At 43.9% G+C, this 13,484-nt stretch overlaps 1 protein-coding gene across 1 annotated transcript in view; it reads left to right on the forward strand.

The window, feature by feature from the left end:
* The window catches only part of Gldn (gliomedin), a 50,301-nt gene that overhangs the window by 10,887 nt on the left and 25,930 nt on the right, over positions 1-13,484 (forward strand). Inside the window, exon 2 of the mRNA XM_076925248.1 lies at positions 11,163-11,214. Coding sequence (XP_076781363.1) covers positions 11,163-11,214 — 52 coding nt within the window. The remainder of the gene's footprint in view (positions 1-11,162; positions 11,215-13,484) is intronic.

The following is a 13,484-nucleotide window of genomic DNA, read 5'->3' on the forward strand; positions in this document are numbered from 1 at the left end:
TAGTACTGTATTTCTAGTAATGTATTTAGTATTACATTTCTAGTTTTTTTTTCTTGTAACTATTCACTTAGACATGGTTTCAGGTATATAAAAGGATATAAACACTTTATATACAAATACTGTGCCATCTTACACAGAGACTCTGTAAGAGCATCTGTGGATTTGGTGGTAGAAGGTCTGCTGACAGCATCTGTGGGGCAGTTATATAAAATTACCACAGTCATTTAAGGACATATGGAAGAAAATAGTGGGTCAGAACTAAACATCTGGAGCCACGAGAATAGGGAAATGGTGTTGACCAAATGAATGGCAGGAAGCCATGAGGACTTGTTCCCACACAGCTATTAAAAGGACCTTAATAAAGCCTATCCCATGGTTGGTCTAGTCTCTTTCCAGCCAAAGCAGCAGAGGCAGTAGGAGTAAGCCTGCTGAGCCTTCCAACCAGAACAGAATACTGCCTTCTAGAGCCCATTGAACCATCTCTCTTCTTGTCTTTACCCCCACCATTTCCAACTCAAAGCCACATAAATTCTAAAAAGTGCCTCTCCACCCCAGAGAGACAACAAACCCACAGATCAGCCTACCTGGAACCACACTACATCACAGGCTGAGGATGCTTGTCAAAGGATGAGTTCTCAGCCCACAGATTCTCCCAGGGCTGTTGTCTCAAGATCTCTCTGTGATTGGCTTTGGCTCCCTGCCGTGGTGTCAGCTCCCGTGTACCCACCCATAACTTGAGTAATACAGCATCCTTCCTTCCCTGTTAGGTCCCTATCCAAACTGTATGCCCTGAAGTACATAAGGATGAACACAGTGGACATAGAAGTTACGTGGATGTTCAGCTGGGTAGCTGAGTAACCGTGGGCATCTTTGACTTCTGCAAGCTTCAGTGTTCTCATCTGTAATGCCTGTCTCAGGCAGTTTCTAGGAACTTTGAAAATAATATAAGAGCAGAACCCAGTATCAGAGTCAGGACATCAGTAAGTTGTAATTTTAAATCCCTGGGCTGGGGATAAAATTCAGTGGTAGAGCTGGAGTCAAGCATGTGAAAAGCCTATGTTGAATTTAATTCCCAGGTCCACAAACAAGCCAAAAGGAGGCACCATCTTAGTCTAGTGAGGTGCCTGTAACAAATTACCGGAGTCTGGGTTTTTTTTTAAGCAATAGAAATTTACTTCTCACAGCCTGGAGTAGTGGGGAAGTCTAGATTCTACATACCAGCATACTCAGTGTCTGGTAGATCATATTGCAGATCATAGGTGACACCCTCTTGTGGGTCTCCCTTTTCCTCTGGGGGTTGTTGGCCACTGGCCCATGAGGGCATAGGGAGCAGAAGTGGCAATCAGGGTTTGGATGGTAGTAAGTGTGGTGAAAGGACTTCCAGAGACTGCCTCAGTGAGAGAGCTCTACTTTATGGTTCCAGGGGTAGAGTATATATGGCTCTTAGGGCTATGGGTGGAAAGAGAGGATTGGTCATAATACAGTACCTAATTATCATACGGCAGGAAGATCTTATATGTAGCACTCACAGGAAGCTCCATGCAGGATCATCCTCCAGATAAGATCAGGCACCTGTGTTTAGAGATGCTTTCCAGATAAGGTTGAACAAAGAAGGGGGACCTCTGCTGAGAAAGAGAGTCTTCCATTTTGCACCAAACTCAGAGGGCTATCCATACATGGTGGACTGTGACCTTAATAGCAGAGCCTTCCAACACCCTCAAAAGACACAAGAAATACTTTCTGAGTCCTCATTTTTTAATCATTATTGGATGTGGTGGCATACACCTTTAATCCCATCACTCAAAAGGCAGAGGCAGGCAGATCTAGTTGGAGACCGAAGCTGGTCTAACAGTGAGTTTCCAGGACATCTGGGGCTACACAATGAGATTCCATCTCAAACGAAAAAACAAAACACCCATTTTTTAAAATAAGGACACCGACTTCACTCACGACACTTTGCTTTTGTGTCCTCATTGCCCCAATGCCCACCACAGTGGTGTCTATCATTTCCTAATACTAGCACATTGCTTCAATGTAACAGCTGGGAGGTAGATGATAGAAAAACGGCCTTAGTGTTATATATTGTGGGCCCTCTTGTCCCGAGCTCTGAGTTTACTCTCTGCTCCCAAATTCCTTCTGCATTCCAGGTGCCAGTATTCTACTTTTATCAGCTGCTACTTTGGGAAACTATGTGGTCTCAAGAAGCTTAGATTACCATCAAAATAACCCATCCTCGTCACTCACAGTACAACAGGAGATAGAGGATATAGCTAAATGGTAGATGTTTGCCTAGAATGCAAAAGGTCCTGGCTCCATCCCCAGAACCACCTAAAGTAAGCAAACAAATAAATAGCAAATCAGAATTAACCTTCATATGGCAGCAAGACAGACTTCTTCAAGGTGCAGGACTTTCTGGCTACCCACCCTTCTGTATGACACAGTGACAGGTAGAATATCTCTGAATGCTACTGTTAATTTTTTTCCTGTTTGTCTTTTCTACTGTTAGCTTCTGCTAGTTCCTATTACTGGCATTCAAAAAACAAGCAAACAAAAGAATTCATGCTTTCATTTGGAAAATCGAGAAAATCTGAAGGGAAGACAGAGAAGTACTTCTTTAAAAGGAGGATAACTTCTTTCCTGGGGGTCTTGTGTACCCCAGGATATGGTTGGTTACCAAGGAGGGAGTTACCAGAATAGTAATCATTGAAAGAACACACTTATGTAATTTAATATTTTTCTAAGATGTTTTTTTTTCTTCTACATTCCTCATGGCCCTCATCCCACCCCCACCATCAAAAAAGAATCCTTGGCTAGATCTAGTTGACATTCAAGCTTAATTTACACGCATTTTATCTGCAGACTAAAGGTCATGTTGTGTGAAAGAAGCTGAAGCTTTTAGGTTGTGATTCTGCCATCAAAAAAGAGCATTTTTCCAAGCTCATTAGTCGCTTTTATGTAGATCTTTGAGTTTTAACAGCTCTACATCTTAAATAGATATAATTTACTTCTAGTTTAAAGTTCAGGACACAATTTTCTTTACTGAAAGGTAAAGTTAAAACAAAAAATACTGGCTGAAGCTCATTCAAAATGCAATTTATGAAGTTTGTTCTGATTGCAACACAGTAATCTCTTCATTTGCTACTGAGAAAGTTTCATGTGTTTGTTGAACTGCTGAGAACTTTGGAAGCTCTTCCTCGGCTCCAGCTAAGACCTGGAGAGGGCCAGGAGTGAGCGATGGGTAAGTGTGCCCAAGGTACAATGCTGAACATGGGCTCCAAAACAGTTCTACAGTTTGTTGCTTACAGTAACTCCGCAGTGATGGGTACAGTCTAGAATCTCGTTCATTAGAAGAAGAAAAATGCCCTCTCCCTCTCGAGGACACGAGAAATCTCTAAATAAGAAGATCATCAAAAGGAAATCTCTTACAGTCATGAGATGAGAATGGGACCCATCAGGAAGAGAGGAGCTCAGAGGCAGACATGGAGCCGCTGACAGAGCACACACTAGTGTGTGCAGGGGCTCTAAGTTTAAGTTCTAACAATGAGAGAAATCATTGCTGTGACGCAAGGACAGTTTTATGAGTCTGGGCAAGGAGGAGGGAATACATTTAAAGTGCAAGTCATGACTTGAACATCTAGGGACTGGACTGACAACAGTGAGAGAGGAGGAGCCTGGTCAGGCACCGCCTAAACTGGAGACGGTGAGCAGGAGAAATGGAATCAAGGTTGACTGGCAGGGTTAGAAGAAACTTTTAACTTTCACGGTTAAGAATGAAGCCTGTGAGCAATTAGAAGCTGCTGGAGTCCCTTTATCAGTGGAAGTCATAAGGAAGATGGGTTCCCAGAGAGAGAGATGCTGTGGTTGGAGGTGTGTGGATGGGCTCAAAGCAAGAAGAAGGCTAGGAAGTTATTACATTAATCTAGGCAATAAAAGACTTGTTTGTGGTCAGGATGGTAGCATTAGAGTGGACAGGAAAATATACAGTCTAGAACTACTGAAAGGAACTTGGTGGCTAGACAGAAGGGAAAGGAGTCACTTCTCCAGATCTAGTCAGGGGTCTGAGGGCATCAAAGACAAATGAGAAAGGACACAAGTGGATTGGCTCAGAAACGGGAGGATACTGGGAATGCTTGCCGACTGACTATGACCTGCAAAAAAAAGAGAAACCTGTGTAAGGAAGTATTCAGGGAAAAAAAAACACCTTAATTCTGGAGAGAATTCTCTTTTCCATGAGAAAGAACTTTATAAATCTAAAAGTTATCTCAGAGGAAGAGGAAACTGACAGGCATACGTCCCAGGTTCGATCCCTAGCACATACCACACAAAAGGCTAAATATCAATGAAATGGCTGGATTCTGTATGACCTGAACCTCCACTAAGAATATAATCGCTGGAATTGGACGGTGACTGCCTTCACCCTGACACCAAGCTAACTGTGTGACCTTCATCAGGTCCTTCAGCCTCTGAAGCAGCGGTTCTCAACTGTGGGTCATGGCCCCTTAACAACCGTTACACAGGGGTCATATATCAGATATCCTGCATATCAGATATTTACATTATGATTCATAACAGTAGCAAAATTATAGTTATGAAATAGCAACAAAATAATTTTATAGTTGAAGGGGGTGTCCCCACAACATAAAGAACTTTATTAAAGGGTCATCATTAGGAAGGTTGAGAACCAGTACTCTGAAGACAATAACAGAAATTACAGAAATACATAACCTGTAAGTTAACAGGATTCAATTATATAACCCATGCAAGACCATAGGAGCTTCCTGGAACTCACTGTATGTCTATTTTGTCTCTTATTTAAAAAGAAAGTAAGTTTTAGCTTCATCTATCTCTTCATCAGTGTTCCTCTTTAAGTAGATATGTTTCTGCCTTATTCTGGCTTTCTCAGTAGTTTCTTTTTCTTCATTTTACAAAATTGTGTTGAGTAAGAGTTCTTGATTGAAATTTGTGTGTGGAGGGGTGCACATGCTGTATGAATGTAACTTGGGAGCAGCGTGCTTGTGAAGGGAGTGTGAGGCCCTTGCTTCTCCTCCTCCCCTCCCACCCGTACAACAGCAACACAAACAAACAAAAAGAAAACTGGAGTCTCACTTGAACAAAAACAAAACAAAACAAAACATTTATTTTATGTGAGTATGAAAGACCCCCGAGAGGGGAGACCCTCACTCAAGTCTTGGGATGTCACAGCCACCCAATAATTCACAAGACACCAATCTAGATGCAATCAGCAAGAGGTATATTTCAGGATCAATTGGCTGATGGTCAATCCATAACTCACACAGGAGCAGAGGAATTGACAAGACAGCCTGGTTAGGGGAGGTCTTATATAGGGGAACCCACAAACGTGTGGGTAACTAAGGAAACATAACAAAAAAAGACTGGAAAGTCCCAAGAAGTCCCAACCCATAATTTAGCCAGGGTCATGCAGAAAACATCTTGTATACTTATCTTTTGTAAGAATGTAACCTTGCCCAACCACTTATCTTGTGGTCAGCTAATTCCTGGGACCACCCAGATGACTTGCATCTTTTTTTGTGGTCCATAATATGTCTTCGTGCTTTGGGCCTCCCCCACCCACAGGTGGGTTCTCTTCCCTGAGGTCTGAGGAATGTTTATCAGACTCTCCTTTCCTCTCCTGAATGTTAATCCAGCAAGTGTCCTCTGACTCAGGAGTAATGTACTCCTCCCGGAATGTAGAATGTATCCTGGGACAGTGAAAACCTAAAATCTCACATTTAGTTCTGCTTTCTTTGTGAAACTAGTGAACCGGCTGGCCCGTATTGTTTTTGGCTCAGGTCTAGGGATCATAAAAACTTTCTATACTTTTCATAAGTTTTCTATATCTTTCAAGTACACTGTCACTCTTTTCGGACATACCAGAAGAGGGCACCAGATCCCATTACAGATGGTTGTGAGCCACCATGTGGTTGCTGGGAATTGAACCCAGGACTGCTGGAAGAGCAGTCAGTGCTCTTAACCACTGAGCCATCTCTCCAGCACTCCCATCCCCACTGGACACTTACATTGCTCTGCAGTACACAAGCAGACATAGTGCCCCAGCACCTGGGGACTGAGACAGGAAGATTGTGACTTCAAGGCCAGTCTGGGTGCTAGAGAAAGACTATGCTATTTGTAAAGAAATAAAGCCCTCGGTTTAGGCAAAAGACCATGCTTTGGGGTGTGACTCCCTGAACTCCAGCAGTACCAGTGTTACTTCCCATGAGGAAAGTGTGGTGTAAGTGGTGAGGGATACATTCTTTTCCCAGTGGATTACAGTCCCTATCAGGAAGAGCCATGCTGCAGAGCTGACAGCCGTCTACACAGTTCACTGGTTCAGAAGGATTCCCTTGGGTTCTTGGGGATCCCAAGCAGAATGAAGGACAAGAAAATGACCAGACTAGGCTCACTTGCCTAGGCCCCACTGGTTTTCTTACAGGACTAAGATTCAGCACTGTCTGGCACCTAGACCTCAGAGGTGCACTACTGAGCCTTGGGCCAGCTCCATCACCTCTTATTAGAATTTCAAGAGCTTATTATGAATATGGAAAACAGTTCACAGGCTAAGAGACTTCATATCAAAAAAAAATTGCAGTCTCAGTTTTATAACACTTCTACCACAGTTTTAAAACAAAGAAATATTCTGACCCCCCCCTTACTCTCTTGAGTGTGTGTGTGTGTGTGTGTGCGCGCATGTGTGCACACATATGCATGTGTGTGCATGTGTGTGTACATGTATGCCTGCATGTGCATGTGTGTGTATGTGTGTGTGTGTGTGTGTGCATGCCTTCCCCCTAAAGTGGCCTGAACTTGCAATCCTACCTCCACCTCCTGCCTGCAGATTACAGGTGAGCACCAACACATAGTTTCGCCTTCTCTTTGAAGGCAAGACTCTCTCTAAACTGGCTTATCTACAACTGCCGTGTTTAATTTCGTCAGCTCTGTGGCCAAGGACAGAGTACTTTGTATTTATGTTTAAAGTTAGGTTTGGGGAGGAAGAAGGAAGGAAGGCTTCGGTTTCGGTTAGGTGCCTACAGGTGGCTGGCCTTGAGGGTTTTTTGTTGTTGTTGTTTTTAATTTTTAAACAAAGGCAAACTGTGCGTTCCTTTGGGGATTACAAATTTTCTTCACATAGTGGAAGAGACTGCCTTTCCTGGCTGAGTCCAGATTATCTGACCACAACTTCAGACCTCTGGGTAGTCTTTCATCATCTGTGGTTTGAACCACTAGTAAGAAACATTCTTGGAGCCGCTTGTCTCCAGCCCAAAAAATCTGATAATGGCAGGCTAATTATCAGATGCTGGGAGCTTTTGTTAGGTCATTTACATGCTCATCGTAGTAATTTAAACGATTAAGAACAGTCATAAGGAATGGCCATTGTCCAAGAGACATAGGACTAAGCTACGCTTATTGACTTTTTATTTTTATTTCATTTTTTTGGGTTGAGGCAGAAACCATTGTAGTCCAGGCTGTTGGGATTAGGGTGTAGGCTCCAGTCTGGTTTTGTACAGTTCTGGGAATGGAACCCAGGGTTCTTACAAAGTAGGCAAGCACTCTACCAACTGAGCTATATCTCCAGCCCCCCAAGAGAGGCTGACCCCAATTTAAACACTATTGCACTGAGCAAGAAGAAGGTACACATGGGAGAACTTTGGAGACGTGCTGACAGGCCCGTTGTGTTATATGGCTATTATTTGCTTTTCTTACTTAACAGTGGCCAAAGCCACTTTTCCAGAAAGCATATTCTGACCCATCACATTGTTCTGTTGATAACAAGTCATCAATATGAAACCTGTTACATTAAGGTCGTTTGCCTCATCTTGCTACACAAGCCATGTTGCAATGAAAATTCCAGTCCAGAAATCCTTATATACTTCTCCTATCGGGAGCGTGGGGTGAGTAACTTTGTACATATAACTCTGTACATAAACAACATAGCATTGATAATAGTAAGTGCTTCCAGATAAAACAAAAACCAGGTGAGGCCTCTGGAGGATCGGTTTGGTCCTTTCACCGAGGAGTTAGGGAGAGGAGAGCCTGACAGGAGCCTTCCTTCAGTGGGGCCAACCAAAAGCTCTGGTGTGTCAGCTCGCTTCGCTCGACTAGCCCAGGGCAATAGCCTCCGGGGGGCGGGGCTGGGGGGAACTAGACAGGGATGTAAATACAGCCTGCCTAACACTCCCAGGGTGTTCAAAGGCCTCTTCCACTTCTATACCCCAAAATCCTAAATCAAAATCTAAGAAGCTCTCTATATCAATATGACTCTTGAGTGTGACAATCTAGGTTTTGTGACTTTTGATTCTTAATCATTGTGATGGTGGTGGTGGTATGTGTGGGGAGAGTCACTTCTGGCTTTATGACTGCACATTTTCATACAGAATGTTTCATTTCAAATAATAGTTTCGTGGCGCCTAAGTTTATTAAGAGAATATTTCTGAGAAGATTAAAATAATTTCCTATGAAACATGTAAATTGACACTCAGCGTATAAATGAAGCCAACAGGTCAGGAAATGAAAACTCCCTCCCCACAGTTTCCAGCTGTGCCTGTCCCAGACCAGTAATGAGAGTCAGGAAGAAGGTTCATTTTCCCTATTGATGCCTGGCTGTGGCAAACCAGCTTCTGCTGTGATCCCCCAGGCAACAGATGAATCATTGTGAAGTCTTTTCTGGTCTGCTCAATGGGCAATTATATATTTTTTAAAGACAATAAATTTTGTCATGGTGCAGCTGATTACATTCATTTATAAAAATAACTAAAATGCAGTGAATCCGTGGGGGTGGGGTCTGGTCATGTTAAGATAATTATCAAAGCCATTATAGAGTACAGTGAGCCTGGAGTTGAGCCTCATCCCCCACCCCCACCTCCCAAGCAGGCTGTGTGCCCTGAGTAGACAGGGGCGCTATTAGAGATGAGCACTGCCCAATACACTTCAGTTCAGGGAGTTGTTGGGCAGTGGAGGCACCTGAGACATTTCCAAGGTATTAGTTAGTTTCTCGATCTTCTCCTATGGTAGAATACATCACCCCCACGCCCAGCACCCACAGGGGATTCATTCTACATCCCTTCTTAGATACCAAACTCATAAGATGCTCAAATCCCTTTATATTAAATAGTGTAGCATTTGAATGTAACCTATGCACGTTTTTCTGGTCTACTTTAAATCACCTCTAGATTGCGTAGAATGCCTGATACAGTATAAATGCTGTGCACATAACTGTGGTGTCGTTCAGAGAATGACAAAAGAAACCAGCACATATTTAGTGCAAGCATGATTCTTTTTCAGCCTGTAGTTGGCTGAACTCATGAGTGCAGATAAGAACCCGCTTGTATTTCTTGCACAGTTCAGTTTTACTCTATTTATGTAAATGTGTGATGTGCACTCCTCAGCTCACAAACCTCTTTCTATAGCACTTGACAAATATTGTTGGCACACACAAACACATACACACACATACACACAAATACAAGATGAGTTTCCCTCTGGATTCCCCTAACAAATGGACCTAGCCAACATAAGAAACTAAACCACCTTCTCTTCAAGCCAAATGCGATCTTTTAAAAGAGATTTGGGATTTTTTGGGGTTTGTTTGTTTTGTTTTGTTTTGTTTTTCACTTTCAATTATGTGTATCTAAATGTATCTGTGTGTATATGTGCACCTGAGTCCAGAGGCCTGCTGAGCCAGAAGGAGATTTTGGATGCCCTGGATCTGGAATTGTAGGCAGTAAGTATGGGAACTGGACTTCAATCCTCCCAAGAGTAGCAAATGCTCACACTCACTGAGCCTTCCTTCCAGACCAAAACACTAAAAGTAATTGAAGTGAAGGCACAATCCATGAAGAAAAGATTACACGACATGATGAGCTTAGTACAGTTTCTTCCACCTGGTCCTCCACCTCCATCTCTTGTGATGTACCCCCCCACACACACCCATGGCATCTTAAACTTACCAGTGTAGAATCGTACTAAAGCTTTTGTCTATGCACCACTGCCTTATATAAACCAAAGCATGTCCACTGCTCTGCATTTTATCCATATGTCAACCTGAGGACCTGAGAGTATCACACTTGGTTCTGGGGAGCAGAGCAGAGAAGGCTAGGTCAGGAGATTGTGGAAAGGTAGACATCAAGCTCACCCCTTGTGGTAGTGATTGTGACCCAACAGGCAGTGATCCAGTAAGCCAACAGTGTCCTGTGCTCTGAAGAACTCAGACAGCAAGGAGTGCTTACAATGAGCTGGTTCAGCCCTCCAGGCAGGTTGATGGATTACTAGCACATTAAAAGTTTAAATACCTCCTTGGTCCTTCCTGACCTGGTCAGTGAGGACATGTTCAGTATTCAGGTGCACATAGCGAGCTTTTCAGATGTTGGGAGTCTGCTCATCATTATACTGAAAACTGGATTTCCCAGGGATCCCCTCTGTCTTTTCAGAAGCTAAAGGAAATCACTCATATCAAATCTCCACGGGTCTTTCAAAGGTTTCTTTGCAGTTTGATGCTATCCTAAGGACTGGGGCCTCATGCACGCTAGGCAACTACTCTACCACCGACCCTTATCCTTAGCTCTTTAACCTTAGAAATAGGGTCTCCACACATTGACCAAACTGGCCTTGAGTTCACTCTGCTGTCCTTTTGCCTCAGCCTGTGGAATGGCTGGGATTACTGGCCGGTGTCACCGTGCTTGTCTCTTCAGGTTTTCGTGTACGTTAGTTTTGTTTGTTTTAAATAAAATATAGTTACGTAATTTCTCCCTTCCATCCCCTTGTCTCAAGCCTCCCATATTCCCCTCCTTGCTCTCTTTCGTGACTTTTATCTCCATCAATTGTTATTACACAGCCTATATGTGTAAGTATATACGCACATATTCCTAAATACATAATAAGCACACTGTGCTCCGTCTGTATGGGGTTACCTGCATGGATGTTTTGGGGCTCACCGTTTGGAATTGGATAACCAGTTGTTGCGCACTTCCCTGGGGAGGACCACTTCTCCTGCTCTCAGCATCCTCTGGTCATTTGTTTTCCTCAGGCATGAGTGTATTACCCTGAAGTTACTTAGCAGACTTTCCAAGCTGCTTTCCGCCCATCTGAGTAAAGCACATCTTCCAAGCCCACTGTCTACTGTTTGCTATTAATCACCTCTCTCTTCACAGATTCGGGTGATGATAGATCTGTGCAACAGCACCCAGGGCATCTGCCTTACAGGTAAGTCTGTGCTGCTTCCCAGAGAGTCGCATGGAACACTGGGGCTAGCCAAAGAGTCAGGGCCTGAAAGCGCACCTAAGGACACTCTCTTACAAAAGTCTTTTACCAGATGTTTCTAATGGAAATAAAACCAACTGTAATATGATTATGAGAGTATTATTTTCTGGTATTGTCACAGAAATGTAGTCATGGAAAATGACTTGAGAAATTAGAAATGTGTGTGACCCTAAGTGAGGGCCAAGGATGTTGTCTCCACCCACTAGTTTTAAAGGGGAAGATGAAGAAGAGAAAAGAGGTACACAGGAGAACTCCCTTCCCTGAGAAGCACCTCGCTGCACCGGGTGGAATTATCTCCCTGTATCAGATGTGCGAGCATAGGCAGACAGGGCTGGATGGATGTGCTGGGCAGCCACAAACTAATGTTTTTCTATTTCTATTCATTATCTTTGTGTCTGTGTATGGTGTGGGGGTGGGGCATGTGCGTGTCATGACACGCATGTCGGGTGGAATGCGGGGTCAGATGACAGCTGTACAGAGTTGGTTCTGACTTTCTGCCTTTATGTAGGGTCCAAGGATCAAATTCAGGACACTGGTCTTGCAGAGCAGGCACATGGTCTGCTGAGCCACTTTTATGAAGTGTCTCTTGTGCTGCATTCTGTGTGCTAGGTGGACTTAAAGGCTGGCCATACACCTCACTCCACTTCTCAGTGGCTTGGGGACACATGAAAAAGAACTAGCCAGGAGGTGTATCAAATCTTGCTTCAAGTAATGACTAATAGAAAGATGTGTGAGGGTTTTGTGGTTTTTTGCTTTGTTCGTTTTGTTTTGTTTTGAAGGGGGAGGTTAGTTTTGTTTGTTTTTTAAGATAGGATCTTGCTATGTAGCCCAGTTTGGCTTAGAATGAATGGCGCCCCCTTCCCTAACCTTCCTGGGTACTGGGTTTACAGACACATATGAGCCCAGTAACAGTATGCTTTTCTGGATGTGCACCTGACAGAAGCCTGCCCCTCACCTTAAAGGCAGGCCCTGCGAAGCTTTGGTTCAGAGCAGTCACCCTCACTCCCCCTAAGCCAAGGGGTGCTCTGACCTGTCCTATAAAGCCTGACTCTGGATGTTCTATTTCCTATCCTCCTGAGAAGATCAGCATCCTGAGGAGAGAGGGAAATTAATTATGTTCTCATTAAAACAGTAGAAATGGAGTGAGCAAACACTTCCTTGGACTCTGAATGATATCCACTAGACCTCGAGGACAAAGCTTTCGCTAGGATTCTGAGGTCGCTGTCCCTAGTTGCTGATGTGAACACTTTAGCACCTCACAGTGTAAAAAGGTCCCGTACAATCAGTACCTGGATGTCAGGAACCTGGCTAATTTCTACAGCACTTGCCTCAATTTCTCTCCTCACTTGGGAGTGAGTTTGTCAAAGGATGAACCTGTGGCTTAGACCTGAGTACATAAGAGCCGGAGCCTCCGTTTCAAGGCTAACTCTCATCCCTTACTTTGGCCTCAGAGAGAAAGGCTGTAATCCTGTGGCTTCTTGGGAAATGCTAATTGAATTACTCACGTGTCATTCGGCCTTCACAGGAAATGAAATATCTTCAGAAAGCCCGGTCCTTTGTCCAGAAACTCTAGTTGGTGTAAGCGCCTTCCTCCTGTCTGTGGAAGTCTCTCTTCAGAGCTTCCGCATGTGACAGTAATGAGTGCTACAGAAACGCTCAGAGGATGGAGTGACGGGCACAAAAGCCTTGAGAGGCACAGAAAAAGCTTCTTTCTGGTTTTTATAGAGACCTGAAAGGCAGGCTCACAGTGAATGCGCGGGATGGAGCTATTGAGACCACTTAGAGGAGGGTGTCGACGGGGACGGGGAACGGTGGAAGTGGGTTGAGTAGGTAATTCTTTCTCACCTCAGGACACGAATTCAAAAACCAACACTCTCTTCTCCCACGAAATTGAATCTCTTTTTACACAGAAGCTCTTCAATTAAGAACTTAAGTATGAAAGTGTTAGTTGCAAAGCTTTCGGACAGAGCATACTGTCTATAGTGGGGGTGGGGACAGACAGTGAGCCTCGGTCCACAAAGTAGTGTGGATTCTGGGCAGGAGTGTAGAGCTAGCCTCAAACCCCAAACAAAGGCCTAATTTCATAGTAGATTCATCTTTTTAAAAACTTTTTTTAAGTATGTGGAAGTTAGGAAGCAACTCCACAGGCAGAAAAACCATATCCCGCTGAGCCCTTGCAGGGGGGGTGGGGGGTGGAGAGAGAGTCAGGATTG

The sequence above is a fragment of the Arvicanthis niloticus genome, chromosome 26 (genome assembly GCF_011762505.2).
Source record: "Arvicanthis niloticus isolate mArvNil1 chromosome 26, mArvNil1.pat.X, whole genome shotgun sequence".
In the NCBI taxonomy this organism is placed as follows: domain Eukaryota; kingdom Metazoa; phylum Chordata; class Mammalia; order Rodentia; family Muridae; genus Arvicanthis; species Arvicanthis niloticus.